This window comes from Ambystoma mexicanum, chromosome 2p (assembly GCF_040938575.1).
Source record: "Ambystoma mexicanum isolate Mex_15411 chromosome 2p, UKY_AmexF1_1, whole genome shotgun sequence".
NCBI classification, from domain to species: Eukaryota; Metazoa; Chordata; class Amphibia; order Caudata; family Ambystomatidae; genus Ambystoma; species Ambystoma mexicanum.
In genome coordinates, this window is record NC_090923.1 from 124,698,211 (window position 1) to 124,725,048 (window position 26,838).

The 26,838-nt window shown below is 46.1% G+C and overlaps 1 protein-coding gene across 3 annotated transcripts in view; it reads left to right on the plus strand.

Annotated features, from left to right (window-relative positions):
- Positions 1–26,838, plus strand: part of CHCHD6 (coiled-coil-helix-coiled-coil-helix domain containing 6) — a 3,402,742-nt gene that overhangs the window by 1,583,873 nt on the left and 1,792,031 nt on the right. For all 3 annotated transcript variants that reach the window (XM_069643379.1, XM_069643378.1, XM_069643380.1), the window contains one exon: positions 25,741–25,811. In XM_069643379.1, coding sequence (XP_069499480.1) covers positions 25,741–25,811 — 71 coding nt within the window. The remainder of the gene's footprint in view (positions 1–25,740; positions 25,812–26,838) is intronic.

Sequence of the window (26,838 nt, forward strand, 5' to 3'; positions counted from 1 at the left end):
TCAAGATTATTTTTCAGGATGCAGCTTTCCACCTGTTTACCTTCAGCTACTGTTTGCAAAAGCTATGTTTTTAGGGGCTCTGCGGCAGATTCAGTTTGTTGTGAGAAATTGTCCCACTTGAGGCAATTATAACTCACCGGGAGCGTAGTGTTGTTGGCTAGCCGAGGAAGCTACTTTCCTGGCCACTTGGTAAATTGTTTTGCTCTCCTTGTCAGGAGGGGCTTCGGCAGAGGCTAACAGTGTGCCCGCTGTTTTCCTTGTGGTGGTCACCACGAGAGAGTCGGGCTTTAGCTGCCCCACTGATGTACAATGGGTCCTGCCCTCGTCAGGTTGGGGGTTAAGTAAAGAAGTCTGAACACGTCTTTGGATAGATTGGAGCAGTGGAATGAACTGTGCTGCAGATCTCTTATCCTCTACGTCTGTCGACTTGTGCCTCCTGGGTATCGATTTTAAAATGCTCTGCATCTTTTAAAAGATCATATAACAGCTGGTTTTCCACAGGGGAATCAGCCATAGGTTGGTCAATATGGTCTGGAGATTGAATGATCTATACATAATCATAATATTGGGTCTGTGCCCTCTGTGTCCCCATGGTCTCCCTGGTCTGCTATTGTGCCAGTGTCCTGCGAACCTGAAGTGTCAAAATAGTATAGGTCGTCCGATATGTTTGTAGAGGTACTAGGCTGTGCCATGTCTAGGCAGGGTCTTTTGGCATCAGGCTGCTTATTAGCTGCTTTGCCTTGAGGGGGCCCCCTGGAGGTTGGTAAATTGATCCGGGTGTTGATCAAAAAAGTTAAAGCAAGACATTCTTCTCAAACTTCATCAGATTGTTCCAGGGTCATTAAGTGGAGCTTGGTAAAACTGGGGGAACAGGGGTTAGGAAAGGCTCAGATGCAGGGGGCTGTTTGTGGTGCATTGCCCCTGAGAGGGTGTCACTAGGGGCAGTGTTCTTTATCCTTTATAACCTGTGTTTTTGACTATATGGGTGACGGTTGGGATGTTTGTATGACGTTTTGGATTGGAGGAGAGTTTCTGGGACCTGTTTAAGGTGTCCTAATTTTTTAAATACACATGGTCACCAGTACCCAAGGAATTGTCTTATTTGCTTGCAGTATCGGAAACAGACTTGAGCTTCTGTTTTGAGGGCCCGCGAACGAGATGGCCCAGAGCACAGGGACTCTGACCTTCCTTTTGACACCGCGTGTGGCTGATCGGTTTGCGATGCAGTCGACTGTCAGCCATGGGGCAGGGGTGTTTAGTGTAGCGTGCAGTGTGGGTGCTTGAGCCACCGGTTGTCATTTCCATAGCAGAACTGACAGTCTTCCTGTTGGAGTCGGGGGCTTGCACTCGGGAAACAGCCGGGTCCCGGTTGCCCTCTGCGTCACTTTGGATGCCGATGCTGCCATTGCTGGGAGCTCCGTCCATGGCGGTCTCGGCCTGCATGGCATGGGTGGGCCCAGCGTTTATTCTTCCAGTCCTTTAGTCTCTTGGGCTGAAACAGTTGGTAAGACTTGCACTGTTTTTTGGAATGTTCCCTACAAAGGTAGAGATTACAGACCTCACATGAGTCCTTCCAGGGAAACTTCTTGTTACAGGAAAGACAACATTTAAACAATGTGTTTTACATAGTATGGAAAGATGGCAGCTCAGCGATGTAAGAAGAATAGGGAAATGGGCATTCTCTAAATTATTTATTTTATTTATTGCATTTGGTAGTACGCCCAGACCTGGGGGTATCACGGCGTAGTTTACAAGAATACTTTTGAATTTATTGGTTACAGAGAGAGCATAGTAATACGAAGTACATAGTGAAGCTAATCAATATGCTTCTAAACAGTTGGCAGTATGATACAAGAACACTTTTAGGCTTAATGGTTGCACAGAGAACATTTAGATTATTTATGGCATCCCCCAACCTCCCTACTGTTCAGGGCCGAGGCACTTTGGGGCATATGTAGGCTACAGACAATTGAAGTCGAGACGGGTGAGTAACTGTCGTCAATGAATGGTCTTGTCCTCGAAAGCAGTCTCCGTAGATCCTGCGGTGTATGGCCGTTGAAAGGATGGAAAATCTCATTTTAAGCTTCGTTTAAGTAAAGGAGTTAGCCAGAAGGAACTCTGCAACTTGTATCCGACTGATGGCAGAACAAAACAACTAGGGATATTATTACTGGCATGCCCTGTCGACTAACCTTTTCAAGTTTAGAAAACAAAAAATGTAATACTCCTCGGCTAGCAATAGATGTCGCCCTATGCATAGCATGTGATCTAAGCAGATCCACAAGCCTCAAATATATATACATACACACAATATACATAGATTCTAATTACAGTGTTATACTAGTCTGTGGGGTCAGATATGGTATTCATGACACTCACAATGCTTTTTATGCTAAATTAAAATCAATAAAATGATTTATCAAAAAAGCAGATTAGGCAAACAAAGGTGTAAACCACCATAGGGACAATGCATGTTGCATTCAGGAGACAGAAGGTGGGAGGGGAGGAATAGGATGTAAATTTCCTAAAGTTTAACAAGCTTCAAGTTTTTTAAACACATACATCAATAACATTGCCACATGCCGCAATCTATTCACTATAAAGCTAGCCTCAAGAATACTTTGCTTGCGTTTCTTTGCATCTGTACACATGTAAAATAACCTGATATCTTCATCGTTTCTGTAGTATAAGTTTCTTCATCTTGATCCCAAGATCTCACTTATCTTTGATACTTTCTTGATGCCTTATAGAATATCTTCATTCTCTTGTCTCTACATCCCTTCTATGTATATCAACTTGCTTCATGTGTGACGTCACTATTCTTCCCTTCCATTCATTGGTCCTGCTTCTTCTGGGATTTCATTCAAATGGCCATCATACTGTTGTGTATGCAGGTATGGCTTGCTCAATGGGAACCTTGCTTCCAGGATTCTCTTTGGTATCAGTATTTTCACTGGTACCGCACGTGTCTCACACTCTGGGTCCCAACATATAGGCAATATGGGCGAAGTGGTTGGGTACTTGGCTCCTTCTCTACAAGTCCAATAAGAAGTTAATCTGCTATCGGACCATCTGGATGTGGGGCCAGTACCGTCCAGCAAGGCCTTTGAGACAGTCTGCAGGCCATCAAGGTCCATCTCAGCAGTATAAGAATACGTAGCGGAGCGCAATGACAGGTGGGCCCCTGCATAGGCCTTCTGCAGGGACCCCTCTGCCTTCTTGTCGGTTCCATCCTTAATGGCCTCCTTCGGGGCCATGGAAGAGCGATCCACCAGACTAGGTAGAATGTTGTCGACCTGTACCGCCTGAGGCATGAGTTTCGGGTACAGCTTGGCCATGAAATGTGGAACGGCAATCCGGTCTGGCGTCTTCCAGGCATCCAAGATCTCATCCTTCTCCAGGCAGAGAGTGGTGGGTAGATGTCTGTCCTTGGCTCGGGCCTCCCTCTGGAACAGCCTCCCTGCCTCTCTCAAACTTGAGCAGGACCACTTAAGGTTCGGAAGCAATTGAAGACCTTCCTTTTTGCTTCTTCTTTCTCTCTCCCACTCTCCTCTTCTGATGCTTCTGTCTGCTGCGCTAACTAGTTACCTGGCCACCCACTGAACCTCAAGGGCACCAGGCTCCTGCACGACCAGTAGCCTCTTGCACTACCTCAGGGCCTCCTACCCACTTAGGGACTGTATCTGCAAGCCTACAGTCCCCAGCCTCTTTGCACTTACTTGAGCCACTACCCTAGCAGCACTTACTGTGTCTTGCCCTTGCTCCCCCACGGTACTTCTCCTCTACCCTCCCCTTGCACTTGCATGATCTGAATGGTACAAGGCCTAGTAAGATGGTTTGTTTTGTCCTCCCTCTGTCTACCCTTGCTTGTCTTGTCTCGCCTAGAAACACTTGGTTACAGGTGGGTTATAAATGACTTATCATATTCTTAATTCCAGTCAAGAGTGAGAGACCAGCCTTTATATCCTTCTTAAACTACAGAAGGGGGATCCTGGTGCCCCATCCACAGACTAGGGAGCATGTTCTGGCATGGTAAATCCCATATAATGCACCACTTGGATAAGAACAGACACCACTGCCTCCTTATCCAAATTATTCCCCCTCTGTTCCCCTTCCCTGGATGTAGGGGAGACAGAAGAGTCAGTACGAGAGGAGGAAGAAGGGCTGGATGGGGAAGGGCATGCCCAGCCCTATTCCGGCCACTCGGCTTCGCCTGAAGAGCCTGCCTAAATATCTGTAGCAGCCTCTTCTCTGACCATTCTGCCTTCCTTTTGGTAGGCATGCCTCTAAAGAGAGGACGGGTAGGACCGCACCAGTTGCGTCATTTTCCCAATGGCCAGCAGCACAACTGTCATCAACCCACATCCAACACTGCAGAGACATAAAAATAACAAAAGCACGTGGGAGCAGCAGAGGGCACCATGGAAATGGCCTCTGTTTCAGGCCATGTCCATGACAACCCCCACTCGAAGAAAGCTGGGGTAGTCCCACCCCACAACTATTTACCGCTGCCTAGCACCAGACAGGGGCCCGCCAAGCTACCAGGAGCAGGCCTGCCCAGCAGGTTGCTACCAGGCCACGACATACCCCAGACACCAAAGCCTGCAACTAATACAGAACAGGACAGCATGACTTACCCTTGGCCTCAAGCCCAGGGACTGTATCTCTCCAGCCCTGAAATCTCCCTGCTGACTACCAGTGGCTGCAAAGATCAAGTGCAAGATCCTGTACATCGTCCATAAGGCTTTCATGTGGCCAGCCCCCTCACTACATCCAACACTCTCTCCCGAAATATCTTCCTTCTAGAGCCCTTCGCTCAGCAACTTCCAACTCTCCGAGGTTGAGACCCTTTTCCAGGCAGCGAGTAGGGGGTAGATATCTCTTCTCTGCAGGTGCCTCCCTGCCCCTCTCAGACTTGAGCCGATCACCTGAATTTCGTGAAGCAGCTCAAGATCCTCCTTTTCTCCTCTGCCTTCTCTTGCTCGCTCCATTGCTAACTTCCCTGTCTGCGGCTCCACTGTTTTTGCTTGGTTCCCTCAGAGTCTCACTGGGTACTAGGCTCCTTCATGACCAGTCCTCCTTTGCGCTGCCTCTGGGCCTATCACACACTTGGGAGCCGTAACTGTAACCCCTGCAGCCCCCCTGCCTCCTTGCACTTACCCAGAGCCGCGCTGCCTGGTTTCACTTAATCAGAGCCATGCTACTCTGAATGCACTTACCCCCTTTCCTCTCCCTTGCACTTCCCCCTCTGCCTCCCCTTGCACTTCCCCCTCTACCTCCCCTTGCACTTCTAGTATCGCGCTTGCACCACCCCAATGACACAAGGCCCAGTAGGATCGTTTGTCTTGTCCTCTCTGTCTTCGATTCCTTGTTGCACCTAGAACCACTTGTGTACAGGTGCATTATAAATGCCTTGGATCAAGGCCAGAGCTCTGCATGGGCTTGGCGTCCCAAGGTAGCACCACATCATGGCACTTCCGGGATCCGGAGCTCAGCTGGGATCCCGGAGCGCCTGCCCGAGGAGGATCATACAGGAATATTGTAAAACTGAGGCCAGTTGGGTGGGCAATGCCTAATATCCCCCAGAGAGGGGCGGGAAGAAAAGAGTTTGGAAAGAAAGAAGCGATTCCTGGTGAGGTTGGAGTACTGGAACGAGGAAGAGGGTCGTGAAGGTAATGAGGCGGCCTTATTGTAATCCACACAGCACCTTTCTGTCGTACCTAGCCCACTCCTCAGTGCTCATCATCGCCAAACGTAGACCTGTATGATAGGCAGACATTTTGTTTTGCGCTGCGTTACAGTGAACAGCCATATGCCTTCGTAAGCCATCCCCAGCAGAGATGGCGGTTTAATTAGGCCCAGTTCCTGGCAGGTGCAGGCAGCGATGCTGCTGGCTGCACGTGACGTGGAACATAAGCCCGCTTTCTGTCGGCTTTAGGCTGCACACACTAATCCTCCAGCTTTCATGTGCAACCTTTGTCACGGCGCGGCTGCCCTTCCATCAGGAGTGTCACGGTACTCGCCGTGGCAGGTGCGCCTTCACTTAGCATTAATCCTTTTACAACCATTGAGAAGGTTTCACACATAGCTCGTGCCTTCCTCCGTGGATTCCTCGTGCTGGCTCGGTTTGATTGACTCAAATTGTCAGCCTTGAATGAGAACTGCGTCAACAGGCTGTCGACATGGGGCTCTCCCTCCTCTTTTCCTGCATCCTGGTCTTTCTAGGCCACTCCGTATTTCTTCCTGTTCTCTTCTATTCTCTCTCTGTTTCATTAACTCCATCCTTCTTCCTTTCACCCTTCTCCTACTGTAGACATCTGTCCTTCCTCTTCCCTTCCCACTCTGGTTAGACTCATTATAATAAATGGCAGCCTGCAATATCCGTATAAATGCTTGAAAATAATGTTCTATTACAGGCTATTTGTGACATCATAAGTGACCTGTAAAGAAAATTACATCACATCCGCTTTTCCGTTATTATGCTTCAGTTCGGACCTCACAATGCCTGTTGTTTAAGCCAGCATGGAGCAGAACGTCCGCTATCAATGCAGCATTTACAGTTTACAAGCTTTACACATTCTTTGCTTGCAGAATAGTTTTCTATGACACTTTACAACCATTAATTTACAAGTAACTGTTCATGGTGGAATGTTTAATTTGCGCACGGCTGGACCTTGTGGGCAAAATCTGCAAGTTATTGCTGATTTTATAGCACAAAATTGAATTGGTTTTAGATGCATTTTATGAAAGTACTTAAACTATTTTTCTGTAACACCTTGGAAACTGCCTTTTACCTTGTTTGAATCCAAACAGATTCTACATTGATTATATAGATCAGCAAATGGAAGACCTCTTTCATTAGATTAAGAGGCAAGGTATTAATGGGGATGAGAGTGTACACCCATTGATTAGAATACCCCTTGCCATACATAAAAAGGCTGTTGCAAGTCACCTCTGAGTTCGTGACCTTATAAAGAAACTGGCCGTTCCTCCTCGTTCCTCTATTTTGTCACAGAACTTCTTTGTGCCTTGGAATATCCGTATAACGTACGGTAGGGGGTAATTTACCCCATCTCTTAAGTTCAAATGACCACAGTGCAGTATTCTCCAGGCGTCTCGATCTCCTGACACATGTAGTTATGTACATTTTGTGTTTTTAAAAAAGCAGCAAGTGTTGTCTTTGTTGAATTCAAGCACATATTTCTTTTCAGTAACCAATAAAGATTACCCCTGCTAACTGCGGAGGGAGTATTAATTCTATTAAAGACTAGGAGTCGAGCATTATGCTTCAACTTATTTTAATACCACTCTTCAGCAGTTTCAACAAACTATAACAAAAACAACAACTTTGAAATGTCTAAAGTGACTTTTCCCCTTTTTGAACTACGGATGTAGTCTTTCACTCTCCAGCTCAGCTATGACCACTTCCTGTCTCTGAGATCCTCCTCTCTTTTACGTGCTCTGATTGTCACTTATCCACTAAAACTTCATCCACTCCAACTGATTGCCAATTCCTCAGGCTGCTCGCTCGCCTTCTCCTTTCTAGTCCCCTCACTCAACTGTTCTTCTGCTCTTCTAAGAAAGATACAAAAAAGAATATCAGGGTGGTGTCCAGCTTTGTTATATCATCACAAATTATGCATACAGTACATATGATTAACAAATCCCAGTGGGTGGGAAATAATGCTCGCCTCCTAGTCTTTAACAGAATTAATACTCCCTGCGCAGTTAGCAGGGGTAATCTTTATTCTATGGCAAGACTGGAGGCGAGCATTATGCTTGTTTAAAGCTGCCCCAATACTGTAACAGCTATATTTTCAGAAGGCTTAAATTAAAATTCTCTAAAGGTACGTCATTAGCCCAGTCTGCTGCTAACATGATCTCTTGCAAGGATACTCCTGTTGTATATGCTTTAGATGCCATAGCTCCTCTTACGGAGTGAGCCCCATACTTCTGTAAATCAATCCCTGCTGCTTGCATCACCTCTCTGACCCATCTCGCGATGGTAGCTGTCTTTATAGCATGCAAAGGCTTTCTACGCGCTATTAGAAATTGAGTAATACTCGCTGCTCTATTCTTTGCTGTCCTAGCCTAGTACTCCTTGATTCAGTTTGCTACGCACCATCTGATATTTTTCGGGAAATACGGATAGTGAACTGTTGAAGTGCCTGTCTTAGTTCTTCACACTATCGCGAAGGTCACTCCTTCAGGCCCGAATGTCGTCCTATTGATCTCCAATGATTTGATATCTGATACTCATTTACAAGATATGAGACACAACAACATCGCTAGTTTACCTGATACCTGATTGAGAGATAGATATCTGTTTGCTGGCCAGCGCTCTAATAGCCGCAGCACCACTCTCACGTCCCATAGGGCCTTGTATTTAGGTTCTTGAGGTACTTTAAACTTAGCTCCTCTGATGAGCCTAATTACTGCTCGATGTTCTCCTGCTGGGACTCCCTCGATTGGTAAATGCCCCATTGAGATCGCTGATCTGTACACTCCTATGGTGCGGAATGCTTTCCCGTCCTGCAGGAGCTGTTCCAGAAAATTCTGTATAGCCACTACAGGTGCTGAAATGGGATGAAGCTTTCTTCCTCTACACCAGCTAGTCCACTTGGCCCAAGCTGCGTCGTAGCTCCTCCTAGTAGATGGAGCCCAGGATTCTGCAATGAGCCCTGCAGCCTGCGCCCGAAATGCCTGGCAGCTCCCATCGTTTCCGGATATTCTGCCCGCGATGAGCGGGAGTGTCCCGCTCACTCTCAGAGGATGACACTGTCCAGCTGGGTCCGTGAGTAGTCGCTCTCCTTCGGGGAGGACTCTCGGCAGATCTATCGAGAGTTCAATCGGCATCGGGAACCATACTTGTGATTTCCACAACTGTGCTACTACCACCAGCTCCACCTTCTCCCTCCGACATTTCGCTAGTACTGTTCTCAGCATCATGAAGGGAGGAAATGCGTAATGGAGTTCACCCGACCAATCTTGCAGGAATGCGTCTGTCCCTTTTGCGTCCGTGTCTAACCTCCAGCTGAAGTAACTGATTGTCTGCGTGTTGAGGCGAGACGCAAACGGGTCTGTGTGTACCGGACCTCACCGCCGATCCAGTATCTGAAATACTGAGGGATCCAGCTTCCAGTCGCTAGAGTCTGTGAGGTATTGGGAGTTCCAGTCCGCTACCACGTTCAGTGCTCCGGGCAAGTATTCCGCTGGCACTGAGGTTCCTGTCTGCTGGCAAAAGTGCCCACAATACTTCGCTAACACCTCTAGCATCTTGGATCTCGTTCCGCCTAAGTGATTTATGTAACAAACTGCTGAGATGTTGTCCATCTTCAACAGTACGCATGACTTCACTTTGTCTCTCGTGAATGTCTTTATTGCTAAGGAGCCCGCTAGAAGCTCGAGGCAGTTTATGTGTAGGCGTAACTCTTCTTCGCGTGACTTGCCTCCTGTCAGCAACTCTCCGCATCGTGCTCCCCAGCCTAACCGGCTGGCGTCTGACTCTATGATCAGGTCTGGTCGATCTCTGAAAATGGCACGCCCATTCCAGGCGTCCATATTCTGCAACCACCATTCCAGTTCTGTGATGGACTCCTGATCCAATGGTATCAATTGACGGTACTTCAATCCCTGTTGCAGGTGTCTTATTTTCAACCTTTGTAAGGCTCGATAATGTAAGGGACCCGGATATATGGCTTGTATGGAGGCTGCTAACAGGCCCACAATTCTCGCGAGGACCCTCAGTGAAATCACGCTCTTCTTCAGACACATCCTGATCTCTCTTTTGATATCTCAAATTTTCCTCACTGGAAGTTCAAGCGTAGCTTTCCTTGTGTCGAATAAGAAACCTAGAAAATCTTGCCTTTGTGCTGGCTTGTTATCTGACTTCTCTGTGTTCACTAGAAACCCTAACGACTGCAGAAGGTCTAGGACCCACCTCGTCTGATATTCTAGTGCTCCTCGATCCTCTGCTAGGAGCAAAAGGTTTTCTAGACATATTATCAATCTTATGCCTTCCTCTCGGATTGCTGCTGCTACGGGTTTCATCAACTTGGTGAAAGCCCAAGGTGCTGACGTAATCCAGAAGGGCATCGTTTTGAATTGCCAGAGCTGCTTCTTCCAGTGAAAAGTCAGGAATTTCCTAAAATGCTTCTGCACTGGGATCGTCAGGTACGCATCCTTTAAGTCTAGTCTTGTCAACCAGTCCCCCTCTCTCAGGCAATCTCTGAGCTGGAGGATCCCTTCCATCTTTAAATGATGATAGACGATCCATTCATTCAGCTCTTTCTGATTTATTACCGGTCGCACTTTATCCTACCTGTGAAAGATGTTATTTATGAAACTCTGGTCTACTGGACACACCTCTATGGCTCTCTTCTGCGCTAGGAGCGATAACTCGATATTCAGATATTCCTGCTCTGCTACTGATAGGCGCTGGCGCTGGGGTACTCGGGTCTGCACTGGCGTCTGTACAAATTCTATCCTCAGACCTCTTTGCAAAATCCAGGCATCACTGGAAAGCGCACACCAGTTTTCCCAGAACATACTTGCCCTCCCTCCTACTGGGGGGTAGGCAATCGCTCTTACCTGGTGTAAATTCCTGTCCTCGGCCGAAACCTCTGCTTCTGCGCCCTCTGCTTCTGCGGCCTCTGGTGTTGCGGCCTCTGGCTGGGAAGAACGCGTCCTGCTGCCTGTTCTCCCAGTATTGAGCTCTATGATTGGGGGGTCTTCTCTCTCCTTGTTGGTGACCAGTCGTGCAACCCCTGAAACGACCCGTCCCAGCAAAAACTCTATGCGTGAATATCTTTCGAATGGATGTCTGGGCTTTTTACAACGATGTGTAAGTGCCCACGAAATGGCCCATCTCTTTTTCGAAAGTCTCTCCGAAGAGGAGATCCTGAGCTGCTTCCCCAGCCTCATAGGACGCTAGGTTGTTGAGCTTCGGGTCGATCTTGAGCAATAGACCTCTCCTTCTCTCTGATGCGATGGCGAATACCTCAAGAACTGTCTTTGAGGGCGGATATGATATGGCATTTATAACGCGCCTATACACAAGAGTTTCATGGTGCAACGAGGCAAGGGAGGGGGAACAGAGGGAAAACAGACAATGATCATACTAGGACAGGTGTTATCCAGATCGCAAATGGGCATGGGAAGGGGGAGGGGGAAAGTGTGGCGGGGCGATTACAGTGCGGCACATGGGATAATAGAATAAATAAGTCATTAAAGTACGGCCATCAGGTGGCAAGTGCAAGGGTAAGTGCAGACATCGGGTGTTGAGTGCTGGTAGTGGGATTGTAGGGGTACAGAAACAGTCCCCAAGTGCGAGGGTTGCCAGGAAGGCGGTGCAGGCATACAAATGGTGGGGGAGGGGACCAGCGCCCGAGATCAGAGGGTGGCCAGGTAACCAGTGCAGTTTCGGTATCAGCGAGGAAGTCAGCATGGGAGAGGAGGAGAGAAAGAAGAAGCAAAGAGAAAGGTTTTGAGGTGCTTCCAGAACCGGAAATGATTCTCCAAGTTTCAGGAGGGCAGGGAGGCTGTTCCAGAGGGAGGCCCCTGCCAAAGAAAGAGATCTACCACCAACGCGTTGCTTGGAGAAGCGACTTACCCTGAGAGAGTTGGAGGCGGATAAAGCTTTATGGACAATGCAGAAGGTTTTGAACTTAATCCTCACAGCCACTGGGAGCTAGTGCAGAGATTTCAGTCCTGGAGAGATACGACCCCTAGGCTTGAGGCCAAGGACAAGTCTTGCAGTCCTGTTCTGGATGAGTTGCAGAGGGCAGAGGGTAGAAGCCGGCAGATTTAGAAAGAGGCTGTTGTAATAGTCAAGCCTAGAGAGAACCAGAGGAGGCTTGCATACAGTGGCATTAGCATAGTTGAGCCACATTTCAGGGGCGGGGGCCTCAAGTGTGCATTGCCCCATAAATGTTCAGAAGCACCCTGCCAGTCGACCAGGTGCCACCATGAGCCTGTGCATTTAGGGCCTGATGAAGGTATGGGGCGGGTCCTCGAGTCACTTTGCCCTTGTCTCCAGTTCATGCCCTCTCCATGAACTTTGACCAATTGAGGGAATTCGTCCCTTCTCCCCAGGGGGTAGCAACCCTTTGAGGCTAGGGAGGTGAGCCCGCTTCAGAAGACCTGGGCAACTGGGACCTCACTGGAAGAGACTCCCCCTTGGGGTTCCGGTGATGAACTCCCCAAGACATTTCCCATAGTGGCATATATGGGACTGTCAGATATGAAGAACACTATAGAAGTCAGGGACTTGGCAAAAGACAAAACTAAAATATACATTTGCGAACAAGAAAGAGGATCTGTCTCTTTAATGAGAGACCTCCATATAACTGTGATGAGTAGACTGAAGAGGGATCATCCCACACCAAGGAGAAGCGAAGCACAGAGAGAGAACAGAGAGCGTAAACTGGGGAAGCCCCCTTACGGCGTTACACCTACGAGAGGTGGAGCTCAGCAGGACTGCGGAACCCGTAACTTTCAGAAGTGGCCTGAACAAGAGAACAAAACGGTGGTAGCCCAGTTTTTACACATAGTGAGAAGCCGATGAGACGGGAATCCAAATCCCGGTGGTGGCGTGACCATGACCCTTTTTGTGGTGGGAAGAGCGCCTGTCCAGCAACGCCGAAACCACAATGCAAGACATCCGCTTACCTGCAGCCATACTTGATTCCGGGGAGAGAAAGGACTGAGAGCAGGATGCCGGTGGAGTTGTGACGAAGAAGCGGAGCCAGCTGAGAGAATCAGAGCCAGTACAAGCCCCAGTGATGTACCCCTGCAGATTTATAGAGAACGGTAGAACTGGAAGGCTGTCAGAAAATCGTTATGAAGCAAGAGAAACTCATCCCGGTGGAATTGTTGAGAGATTGAATTTAAAGTCGATAAAGTGGAACTACATTAATATGAAAAAGAGAATCCCAAATAAACCTGAAAGAGAGATTTCTGCGACCAGCACACATATACCCCGGGAAGAGGGACAAACACTCCATAAGTCCAGAAGTGAAAAGTGGAGAATATCAGAGAGACAATTCTGTGAATACGAAGAGAAGCCAAGTGAACCATTTAAAGAGACTCTTACGGCTGGGGTACAAAAACCCTGGGAAGAGGGTAAAACGCCCCATAAAATGGGAACTAAAGCGAGAAGAATGAGAGAGAGAGAGAGAGAGAGAGAGAGAGAGAGAGAGCGAGAGAGAGATAATGAGAGAGAATATGCTATGAACTGGGAAGAGAAGCCACGTGAACCACTTAAAAGAAAAGATACTCAAAGTGAACCACTCGAGGGGAGGGCAAATCCTAAGACCCAAGAAAGTATTTTTATAGCAAGGAAATCTAGGTTACATAACTCAAAAAGGTATAGGAACCTGAATCAGAGAAGAATAAAGAGATTGTTTTATTTTATTTATTGAGCCTTTGTTAGGCACCTATACAACAGAATAGTGTTTCCAGATGCCACAAGGCAAGTGGCGAGGAAACAAGGGATGCAAATAACAATGGCAAAACAGAACATATACAATTGTGGTCCTACTAGGCCTCGTGGCATTCGACGGGCAAGTGCAGTGCGAGGAGGGTAGGAGATGGGGAAGGCGGGGGCATCAAGGTATGGACAAGTGCTGGTTGAAGACCGGGAGGGAAGTGCCAAGGGGATCCAGGGGAGGAGGCCACTGGTGCTAGGGTGATGGAAACCCAGGGTGGGATGTACAGCCACCAGGCAGGGAGCCCGCAAGGGCAGTGCTGCGGGGGAGATGATGCTGGTGTCGACTGGGTAGAGGGCCTGGTAACCAGTGAGATTCATGAAGGACCAGGCCAACAGTCTCAGCAGTGGTGGGGTGATTAGCAGGGGAGGGAAAGAGGTAGAACCGTCATTGGAAATAAAATCCCATATTGTCCTGTCGGAACCCTTAACACTCGCAGCCCTTAATTCCAAACTACCCGACGATGTAGACCGGGAGCAAAGATTAGAAGACTTGCTGCAATCCCTGAGAATTCAGACGAGTGGGAGAAAGCAGGAAGTAGTTGCTCTGCGACTTGCTTCTCCTCAGTTAAACCAGAAGTTGAAATGAGTTCCCTCAAATTCATCCTGGAGTGACTGATAGAACACCAGATCAATCTAGATCAGAGACTCCAAGAAGGACTTGATCAAGTACGAACAGGACCCTTCCATCCAATAATGCCTCATGGGGTACTCCAGACTCACCAGGAAGGGGAGGGGGAGGATCTAGTGGCGTTCCTTTTCTTTTTTATACAATTCGAGCGGTTTGCTTCCCAGTTTAATTGGGATGAGGGGTTAAAAACTTGTTATCAGGCCCTCTTTCTTAAACAAGATTTACAATCCTCCCATAAAAATGTCAATTCTTTGGGGACCCTTTTTCCTGAGATAACAGACCTTGTTAGAACGAGTGGGACAAATGGAGGCTTTTTGCCATTTAAAATTTAGGGACCTCCATCTCCTTCCCAATGAAAGTCCCTTGGAGTTAGCAGGGTGGGTTCAGAAAACACGTAGTAGGTAGTTAGGGAGGAAAATCCTGCCAGAGGTCTTGTAGAGCCTCGCGTCGGATCAATTTATTACGGCCCTTTTCCCATCTCTACAAACATGCATTTTACAGCATTCTCCATCCTCGTTTCAGACTGCCGTTCAGATAGCACAAGCCCACTCGGAAATGACAAAGCATTTAAAACACCTAGGGGAGGTGATGGAGTTAAAAAGGGAGGTAAGATTGTATCCCAAGGTCATCTCAACAGAAAAAAGGACAAAGAACTGAGACAATTCTGTCTCGAAGTCCTAGGGAGCAAGAAAGCCTCTAGACGATACCCTTCTTGGCCCCCAAACAAAACCTGGGTAAACCTTAAAGAAGAGGTAGGACGAATAAAGACACCCTCCCATTCCTCACCCCTGTGCTTCTCATGTGGAGAAAGGGGCATTACGCCAGGTTCTGCCATAAAAACACAAAAGAAACAACTATGGAGTTAGGCTGGGTAGCAGCAGACCCATGGGATGGAGGGGACAAGGAGACCAAAGACGACTCGGACAGGACCGAGATATGTTACTGAACCAGTCAACCTTTTCAAAGTCATGAAAACATCCAACTAATATGTACATGACTAATTTGACAATTAATGAAACGTAAAGTATACCTGAACAAGTTAAGGGAACCAATCTAACAAGAAAAAGGAAGGATTAAAGAGAGGCATAAAATAGATAAGCTATCTCAAATTGCTCAAAAAATTACATGAATAATAAAAAGAGAAAAAAGTGAGCATACAAATGGAGTATTACCTTGTTCAGTATAAATGAAATTGAAGTAAATTATCCCAAAGATCCAAAAGGTCATTCTGAAAAGCAAAAATAATAGTTTTTATAATGTAGAATGCTCTACAATTAAACAACACATTGTGACATTTAAGTAAACGAAGAGGAGGCCTTACCTCCTTAAACTTACCCAGAGAGATACAAAATGTTGATCAAAATTAGACGAGCTAAACAAATGTCTGTGTGTCCCTACCTATTCTAGTAAAAAATGGCAGAGAGTATGTCTCAGACCACAATCGCCTTTTGAACACACCGGAATGTTGAGACATTTTACACTTGGCATCATTCCCTGTAAAAAAAGAAAAATGAAACGCTTCTGTATTTGGTGCAAGGACAGTTATCTTGACCCCTTTTCTATCCATTGTAAGGAGCTCATGGTGGCAACAGTAAAGACAGACACAAGTGATCACAGTTCAAGGGTGTTTATTGAACTTTATAATGGGGGAGATAACACCTAATCTAAACTTGAATCTAAGATGGGAGCAAGTTACGACCATCCAAAAAAAAAAAGATATTCCTAGTGTTGTCTTGTCAAATAAAAAGGCCTATATTAAAAAATACCTGTTGCCAATTCTTGCGCTAAGTTACAAAATAGTGTGGGATGATGTTCACCAGAAAAGAAAGAAGTGTGTAATGGTTTTAGAACACAACAGGGACTCTTTTCACTGACCATGAATGCGGCACACAATAAAACACTTTTTTATTTGAACCCTGGGTTCTTGGTTTGAGTAGGCACCCAACCCGTCTCACACCAACCTCAACAAATACCCTGTGTTGCAATGGACTATGAACCAGGCCGGTGTGTGACAATGAAATATTTATACATTTTTAGCATTCAAAGAAAATCAAGCAAATCAACATTAGGGCAGCAGCAACCACTGTCTGGCAGTATACATGCAAAAATCCCCCAATACAGTTACCTCACACTCCTAACATAAGATACATAATCTTTAATAGAAATGGAAACAAAATTACTTTTTCTTCAAATTAACAGATAGCACACAGGTTAAGCACTCCCCTGCAACACTTCCCCCAAACACCTGCTGACTAAATTCTTTGTGGATGGAAATCGGTGGTAAGGAGTCTGAAATACTATATTTAAACTTCACCCCACCACCCCAATATGGGAGGCAAGAAATGAAAATGAAAACCTTCAAAAAGAGCAAAATGACATACTCCGCTTTTACTTGTTTACTTGTTACTTGTATCTCAGTTTACAATTACGGTAGGATAGCTATGGCAGAATTTCATGTTGCTGCACTTAAGAGACAAGGAAGTTTGCGGACTACTGAGCAGGGCACCAAGGCAACGTGACACAGGTAAGAAAATCGATTCTGGGAGGAAAACAATGCAGACGAAAACACGCGGCAGAAAAGGGGCTTAGCTGTCAAAATCGAAAATCGTTATTTGGATGAGAAACAAAGGCACATAACAGACATGATTCTGAGGGAAAAGGAATTTTCTTAATGGGATTATGTTTGGGGTTTTTATGGGAAAAAGGCAAATCGGAATTTAAATAAAAGCACAATACATGGGCAAATTCGGTTTTGGTTTCACAATGGCAGGTTCTACTGAGGCTATAGTTTAATGACTATATTATTAAGGAAAGACACTGCGCGCAAGGAGGTTAGTTTCGAATTTTAACGAGCTTGCACTACTTACTTCCTTACAAGGGAATTAATTAATTTATTTAAAAATGGTACTAAGGACTTACACAGATAACTGAAATAGTTATAAAAGGAATACACTAACAGATATGGACTAACATATATTCTTCTAAGGAAAGGTGAATAGATGTTACTGGCAATTTGGGATTTTGGATGGGATTTTAATAGGATTTGAGTAGGGTGCAAGGGTAAAAAGAGCAGGATATGCAGTTTTGGGTACTGGGTGATGTGATACTTACAAGGTAAGCTTGGGTTTGGTAATTTGGTCAGCCAGCGAGGTCTCTGGACAGCGAGCCAAGGAATCTGGTCACTGGGACAATGGGTCAAGAGATCTGATCACTGCAACAGCTGGGCTCTCCTGGATGGGATCAGCTGGGCAACGTCTGGTCACTGGGCTCTCCCAGATGGGATCAGCTATGCAAGATCTGGTCACTGTGGACAGTGTGATGGGTCAGCTGGGCATGTTCTGGTCGCTGGGCTCTCCTAGATGGGAACAGCTGCCGTTCTTCCTTTCTCCCTGGATTATTGGGTTGGCTGGATCTGGAGGGGTGGTTCTCCCTGGATCTGGATGGTCCTGCCTTGATGGAATCAGCTGCCTCTGGATCTGATTTTTGAGTTTGGATCTTTGAATATCCCTTGTCTCTCCCCGTCTCCTGCTTATATAGCCAGAGTGACGACATAGAATTTTACAATTTCTGGTGAAGTACTCTGGGCTTACCGATCTACTGGGATAGGCCAGGCTACTGGTGTTCCCTCCTCCCCCCGGGCTGATTTGTTCAGGGGAAATGACATCATTTTATGTGTGTGCATTTATGAGTTTTTGTCTCACCAGTTACTTTTTACCAAAATAACTTATGGAGCAAAACTTCAAATCTATACTAGTCACCATCATAAGAAACAGATATGCAGATTCCATATTTCACAGGGAATCGGACAGTCCGATCGGGTACTATGTGCGAGGTAGCATCGCTTTTGAGCATAAGTTCACCATTTTTAGTAGAAACATAATATTTAAAATTCTACAAATGGCTACACACATGCCCACTACAATTTCACATATTTTCACCAAGTGTTCTGTCTGGATCATTTATACTTCACCCAGAAATGCATTTTTCCTGCCATTCCCGTTACCCAGGTGCTAAGAACATGTGCTTAGTTTCTTTGGGTTTGTCAATAACTCACATAAAATGCTGGCATAATATAACATTGCTGCTTGTTTGGGGCATTGGGAGAGATGTCTTAATGTAAAATGTTATTTAAAGTCAATGGACCGGATTAGTCACATTTGTGAGCGGTCCTTCCAACCCTCACAGTCATCTGGTCTTCCCCTGGGTCAGTATGAACAAAGGGTTTCCATGACACCCTTTGTAGCCATGCAGTTGATGCTGGGAAGGGATGCCAAAGGAAATCGCAGATGAAAGTGCTAGTTCCCCTTGGGTCCTTTGTTCCTTTCTGTATGGATGGATTATTTTCCCATGGGAGGCAGGGCAATTAAATGTCTGTGTGAGCACAGGCTGTAATTGTATTTCACTTTTAAAATGCATTCTCCCGATTTGTAAAAGCAGTATTTTACACATGGGTTCATTTTTCTTTTATGTCAAGTTTACAAATGCGGTTTCTGCCACACACAGTTTCTTGTTAATTAACCTTCCGGAGGCTTTTACAGATACGGTCAGTTTCTGGACTCAGAGAGATATACGGACCTCTTCCAAGGAGCAGGAGCTCCCAACAACACTGCCCGAGCAGTGCACCCCCTTGAGAAGGCAAAGCTGGAGCTTCCCTTATTCAAGTTCAGCCCGGACCCCGCAGCCAGCGCTTCCTCTGCGCCGCTTCATTTTCCCCCAAGTGCGGCTTAATGCGCACCGACGCCATCCGTGCCTGCTATATTTATATTAGCAAGGCTTATTGAAGCAGCAACCTCCTTTCCAACCTGTGCACCCTTATCAGGCTGCACGCGGTGACCATTCCAAGATGGCTGCCCAGCTACTTTGATTCCATATCTTGGCTTCCCCACTTGACCCCTCCAACTACACCACCCATTGGCCAGCAACGGCTACAAGATATGCCAATCGGGCGCCGGGAGGTGTGAGCCGGCCACCCGAAAGAAGGCCAGCAGGAACAAAGGCTGTTTCAGCCTGTCCTTGCCTCTTGCCAGGGACCCTGCACCTCACAACTCCGCCTTCACTGGACACCCACAACCAAGGTACTGTCGATCTGCTCAATGGGCCTAGACCCGCCCCCCCCCCATCACACAATATCTACCTTCTGGCTATAAAATACATGGCTGGCGTGCCGGATCTACTCTGACGCCACACATATAACATACCATGCTCCGGTTATTGACTACATTCGCTGTTAGCCCATTGAATGTATACTACATTTAGCTCCGTTCTGTCCTCCGCACATGCCTGTGACTATGATGTACTGTACGTATCTACCTGTTATATACCACGTTGCCTATAACTTATGGTGGAATAACTGTATTGTTTAAACCAATTTGCCACTCTACCCATATCCGACTGCTCACATATTTGTTGTCTCATTTTCAGTATCCTTACTTCTGACCTGAATATTGCATTTAGCCCAGAGCCTCTTGCTACCTATGCTTGTACCTGCTTATACTAGACTTAAAATCTGTATGTTGAACTGACTTCTACTCTCCTCCTGTCTGTATACAGTATCCAGCATTGCATCCATCCACCAGTTTAGTACACTTTCTCCCTGTCTAGTTGTTATTGACAGCTGTGTTAAACCTGTTAGTGCTTTGTCATTTGATAGTGAATTGCCATTTGTTAGCTGCATTTAGCCTGTTAATGCACTGCCATTTGAAAGTGGCACTTAGCCTATTAGTGCATTACCATTTGATAGCTGTATTTGCCTGTTAGCACATTGCCACTTGATAGCTGCATTTAGCCTGTTAGTGCACTGCAATTTGAAAGCTACACTTAGCCTATTAGTGCATTGCCATTTGATAGATGTATTGCAATTGCCTACAAACCCTGGTGAATTTTGCTACCATGCACCAGTCCCCATCAGTCTTTCACTGCTTCAACTCTCCTCTTCATAAGTTACTTGCCCTAGCCTTGGTTAGTACACTCTACTTTACCATCCACTTAGTGCCCACATGCAAACACATCACGACTCTGTTACCTCACTCACGTTACCATAACACTACAATCACACCTATGTCTACCCATAACACCAACCCATACCTCAACAACCCTGCTCTATGGATCCAACACTTTGCATCTAAACCCACTCCCATCCAACCATGCTCACTTGCCATGAGAAATGCCAGACTTGGCACCAGATTTACTCACGCCTCCTACCACCAGCTGACTTCCTTCCACCAACATAAACACCCACAACCTATTGCCAGAACTGCTTCCTCTCCACACACACTGACTTCCCAACCCATTAACCCCGTTGCAAACACAATCAAAGGGACATTAATTAATGCTAGATCTCTCACAGCCCACGCCACACAGGTGGCGGATCTCATCCTAACCCTAACCCTTGACCTGGACTTTATGGCTGTCACGGAAACCTGGCTTCACGCAGCCTCTTGACCACTACTCTCGTTGGCCATTCCATCAAGCTATAATATCATCAGACATGACCGCTCTACTAGCCAATCTAAAGGTGGTGGCATTGCCATCATGCACAAAAACTCCCTCAACTTCCGCCTTTCAACTGTTCATTAGATCATCTATGGAAGCTCTAACAGCCAAATTCACCCTCACTCCCAACCGCACCATATCACTCCACCTACTCTACAGGCCCCCCGGGCCACTATCCACCTTCGCTGAAGACCTCTCCAGCATTTTGACAGACAACACTAAAACTAACTCCCAAATTATTGTATTAGGTGGCTTTAACCTGGGACTCACTGACCCCAATGACACGGCTGCCCTGTCGATTGACAACCTGCTTACTAACGCAGTCTTTACCCAGCACATCAACACCTCTACACATTCCAAAGCTAGAAGTCTTGACCGGATAGCTGACCTTAACTGCGGAATCAATGTGGTAGCTAACCAACCTTGTGTCTGGTCCGACCACCACTTAATCACCTTTAACATCCCCGCCAAAACCACCAGCTCCTCTTCACACGTTGCACCTGCTACTCCCACACGTAATAAGCATGATATAACCTGCGACAAACTCCTCACCCTCATCCTTCCAGTCCTGAATGAACATGCGCTATTATGCACAGACCCTACTGTCTTGGTTGACACCTTCAGCCATACTATGCTCAAAACCCTTGACCTCATTGCCCCCTCCAAACTGAGAAAACCTAAACCACGAGCTCACCTCAACTCCTGGTTTACACCCCAACTAAGAATTCTTCGTAAAGAAAAACAAATTGGTGAATCACTTTGGAAGAGTAATCCTACAGAAGCTAACAAATCTAGTATAACTCTAGCTACTTTAAACTATAAGGAAGCTATACTCCAGGCGAAAAAAGTCACTTGGAACAAACACATAGAGCAAGCTAAATCCAATACCAAAGAACTTTTCAGACTCCTGAAAGAATTGGAAACCCCTGTCACTGCACCTGACACTTACATCAAAGACAGCACCTGGTGCTCTAATATCCAAAGCGCTCTCCTTGGTAAGATAGCCACTCTCCAAGTCAAAATTAACGATAAACAGACTAGCCTTCAATCCAAATTGCAACCCAACTCTCTCCCTACCATAAACAACTCTATCCCAGATTCATTGACTCCGTTCAGTTTCTCACCCCTATCTATCACTGAAGTAGAAAATATTATCAAGAGCCTCAAACCCTCTAACTGCCAAGGGGACCTCCGTCCAGTGACTATCATCAAGGAAGCGGCCCACGAGCTAGCTCCTTTCATCACTACTTTCATCAATTCTTCATTCAGCACTGGGACTGTACCGGACAATTTGAAGGATTGCCTGGGTTATCCTGCTCCTAAAAAAAAAAAACACCTTGGATGCCAATATACCTACAAATTACAGGCCCATCACCACAGTGCCGTTCATATTAAAAATCCTTGACCGAGCTGCATACCTACAGATTCAAGACTATCTTGAATCCAATAAACTCTTGGGTCTAAGGCAATCTGGGTTTTGACCTCGTCACGGAACTGAAACTGCCCTTATCGACCTCAAAACACAGATCGAAGATTTAAGAGACAAGGACAAACTTGCTCTACTACTTCTTCTCGATCTCTCTGCGGCTTTTGATCTCGTCAATCATCAAATTCTGTGTCGGCACCTTAAACTAGCCGCCCATTTTTCTGATAAAGCCACAGCCTGGATCACTTCATTACTGGACAACAGATCGATGTGTCTTCTCTCCACTAGCAGCAGCATCCCCGGCACCCGACACTTGCGGGGTACCACAAGGTTCTTGTGTCTCTCCCACATTGTACAACATGTTCACAAAACCTCTATTCGATATTTTGAACTATCTGGGTGTCACATATACCAATTATGCTGACGACACCCAGATACTCATCCCAATCTCAGGAGACTACGTCGCTGACTCTCTCTCTGTGAATGCCATCTACCTAGTCATCCAAGCCTGGATGGCGCAACATGGACTCTGTCTGAATGACGAGAAGATAGAGCTCCTCATTCTCAGCTCCCCTCAAAAACTTTCCAAACTAGCCCCAGAGTTCAACTCATTCATCATCGATGGTAACACTATCGAGGCCTCTAAGGACACCAAAACGCTAGGGATCTACCTTAACTCTACTTTATCCTTGGCCAGACAAACAAATGCAGTTTCCTCTGCAGCGGCTTACACCTGTAAGCTTATTACAGCTAGCCGCCCATTCCCATCACCAGCCAATTGTCACACTTGCCAGGACTCTTGTGCTGTCAAAAATTGACTACTGTAAGGCTCTCTATCTGGGCACTAACAAATGTAACTTAAACAAGTTACAAATCATCCAAAATAACTCAATTAGAGCCGCCCTCAACATCCCTAGGAACCAACACATCTCAGACACTAGACGTAACTTACGCTGGCTCTCCGTCCCTCAACGAATTACACTGAAAACACTTGCCCTCACTCATAAATGCCTATCCAACCAAGCGCCCCTCTACTTTGCGAATAGATTCGCCCTTCACAACACTAACAGAACTTGCAGAACTGCTCAGACTAACTGACTCTCTATACCACGTTTCAACCTGCAAAGATCTGGTGGAGCCAGCTTCCCAGTAATGTCGCGAAACTCTGGAACTCGCTTCCCAACTTGCTAAGATCTGAACCGTCCTTCCACAGTTTCAAAAACATGGCTAAAGCGTGGCTAACCACCCAAGACCCATCACCTATTTGCCAACCACCTTCCATGCACTAGCCACCTGCCTTTACTCATGGGACTTAGGTTATGTCCTTTCGCTCACCCGTAACTGCATTATGCATATATGTTTATAAATGTTATTGGAATTTTAAACTGTAATTTAAACTGTAATTTTATTGCCACGTCTGCCTTATCATGTTGTAACTAAAATACGCGCCCGGATGTCCTCGGGCCTGGTGCGCTCTATAAATGAAATAAATACAAATACTGCCAAACATTTCTTTGAAATTGACATGGGACAAGAGAGAGAGCAGCACTATTGCTTTCCTTTGCCGTAATTTGAGTGCACTGGTCTATTTCAAAAGGAAATCACAGCTGTGTTGACTGAAACAGAATCTTTGCTCTGCATTTACTTTCTCAGTGAAACTAATGCTGTTCTGGAAGGTGTTGCCTCACTTCATGGCAATCAGATGAAATACACAGCAGGGCTGTGTTTAATGGACCAAAACTTTGTGGTGTTTAAAATGAAAGGAGGACAAATTGCAATGCCTTCTTGAATGTACGTCATTTTTCTTGTGCTTGATTTGAAGCAAAACAAATGCAGCCATTCTCTGGGGTGACAGTGTTCAAAGCTCATCACACATGTTCCACGGAGAACACAACATAGCTGTTTTTGGGTGAAATGTTGAAATGTGGTGTTGTGATGAAGGGAATTTCAGTTATGGCTGGTAAATGTACCCCACAAGTGTTCCCAAAATAATTCAGGATGGTATGGCTGTGTCTCTCTTCCCCACGTGTTAAGCACGGGACAAGGCGGAACTCCTGAGCACAGCACACGCCAGGGCCTCTCCGGCATGAGGTTCACAATTCCATTCAACAATACCAGAACCTTCAGGGCCAAAGACACTTTTCTACAAAGTCACTTGCCTTAGAAGGCCTGCTGGATAAACAAAAAAAAAAGAACGTTTCTTCGATGATCTTGCACATTGGGCGATTGCTTTTCGCCCCTTGGATCTCCCTCCGCCGGGCTCAGATACTTCTTGCAACGTGGGCCTCCCTCTGCTGGGTTCACTATGGCCTTTTATTCTGAATATCAATACTATCACGCTTGGTTCTCCCTCCCCCGGGCTCGGATCCTTCTTGCAATGTGGGCCTCACTCTGCCGGGTTCACTACAGCCTTTTACTCTGAATATCAGTACTATCATGATGCAGTTTTTACTTCTTAGATTTTCCCTTGACATCCCTCCATCGGGTTGACAGAGCCATCTATAACATAGTTCATGAATTTCTAACTCAGTTCATGATTTGCTTCATCTTACCAGAAAGCGTGGTTTCCATCCTCCTAGCTTTCTCTTGGCAATGGGTCAGAGACTTTCGATGGTACAAGGGATTTGAAGTGAGCCCTGTAGGACCACTCTGACACCTCATGCTGCCCTTTGTATTCCTGAGACAACAGTAAAATTCAAAGAACAAGTGAGTTTGTATGGAATATTTGTTTTCTGACACAGAAAAGGTGGCGTGTGTTATCATTTTGTGCAAATATTCAAAGAACCTATTATGTAATAAATATGTTCTTTCTGTACCCGGGCCTGGATCTTTGCTCATTGTGGCACAGGGGGAGGGATCTACGCGGCTCTATAGGAGTCATAGACAGGGCTAGCTGAATAAAAATAACCAAAGTGTTGTGTAGAACCTTAATTAGGTGTGGGGGGACTCCCCATGTTAAGGGTGGTCTCTCAATATAGCGTTACAGGCAAGTGCAGTGTGGTGGAATAGGGCAGGAATATTGGTTGCTAGATCACCGCCTTAAACCCTGTGGAAACAAATCAGAGTGGTGGGACGGAACAGCAAGATTGAAATTGCAGACCCACCACACAATCTCTGTGGAACAAATTCACAAAACGGCGTTATTCAAATTGCAAACCCACATCACTATACCTGTGGACAAAATGGTGGAAGTGGAAATGTGATTTGGAAAAGTGCAAAAGAACCAGAGCTGAAGATTAAAAAGTACTTTTATTGACCAGAGAAATTCCATGTGGTGTTTTAATAAATTAGAGATTATGATGAAACCTGGATCCGTGCTATTTCCAAATCCAGGATGCTGTTGTGGTTTGTAGACCAAAGGTCTGCTATGTTTCAGTCATGTACATGGTATTCGTGCCCCCTTGGCCGGTGCGTTGTGTACTGCATGCTGTAGGTTGTGATAGTGTTCCTTGACCTGCCAGTGCCAAGGGCACAAGGATGGTATGGGGTATTTATTTCTGATGCGATGGACGTATCATACATAATATAGTGTTAGAGTTGCCGTTATGAAACATGCAGCCAAGGTTTTGCCAGATTTGCATCATAATTCGATGTCGTTTAATTTGCGAGCCAGAAATGTACTGAAGCAATGTTCCATTTGCTTTGTGAATGAAAGGACTGCACCTGTTGTCCTATTCTCACGTGTTGAGTTTTGTTCCTTTGCAGAACGCCGAGATCTACAAGCTCACGTCTGACCAGTTCCACACAGCTGCCACCAATGCCGAACAACGTGTAAAGTAAGCCCTTCCTTAAATCTCTCTTCCGAATAGTTGTTGTGCAAAGATCAACACAGTGAAGTTTTGCCTGACGGGTGGGTGTTTGAGTCACGCGCGTGCTTCAAGGGAATCTTCAGTGTTGCCAAATAACTCCCTCAAAGTCATTAATTCTGCGATGTGTGTTTGAAGAAAATAAATGCCAACACTGGCAGGCTCGTCCCTCTTTCCAAGCGTAGTGTTGGTAGCACAGATGTCACAGAATGCGCGATGGAGATTGACAGATGGGCCGCGCCATTACGTGTGGTAGGAACGTGCGCTATGGGCCATCCTCAGTTCGTAGGTATCTGCCACCTGCCCGAGAATGGAGATCGCTGTACTGCCACGCTAAACCTGTTTCATGGATCACCTGTAGGAGGGCAAATCGTAACGAAGGTTCCCATTGGCATTTTTCAAAGCTTTGTTAGGGGCTGAGGGATGGGGTGTTGCCCGTGTTTTGCAAGGAAATGTTTGTCTCATTCATGCGCCCAGATTCCCCAGGGCTGGGAGCACTTTACAAATAAACAAATGGAATTGTCATTGCTACTGATAATGATTTATTATTTGTATAGCGCTTATGCCTAAGCGCTTTACACATACAATATATACATACAATATCACCCAACTGGGGTAGGTACTCATTATCCTTGCAGAAGGATGAAAGGCTGAGTTGGCCCATCAAACCTGCGAGTTGACTATCACACATAGATTTCAGCAGCAAGCACTCTACCTGCTAAACTGTTTTACCTATTCATAAGCACAGATTATTTCCGCCTTTGTGCTACAGTGCTCGAGTTTAACACTTTTATCATGTTATCATAATAGACACTGGGACCATGAAGCATAGAAACCTGAACACTTCACCACATCCTGTGTCAGGAAGAGAGCATACAGGGTTTGTGGCCCAACTAGGGTCAGCATGGTGTGGGATACCTGCTCCCCCCAGAAGTAGAGGAACAGTTGCTTTGGTAGGCTTAGGGTGGGGAGTATACAATTACTGTGCCGCGTTTAC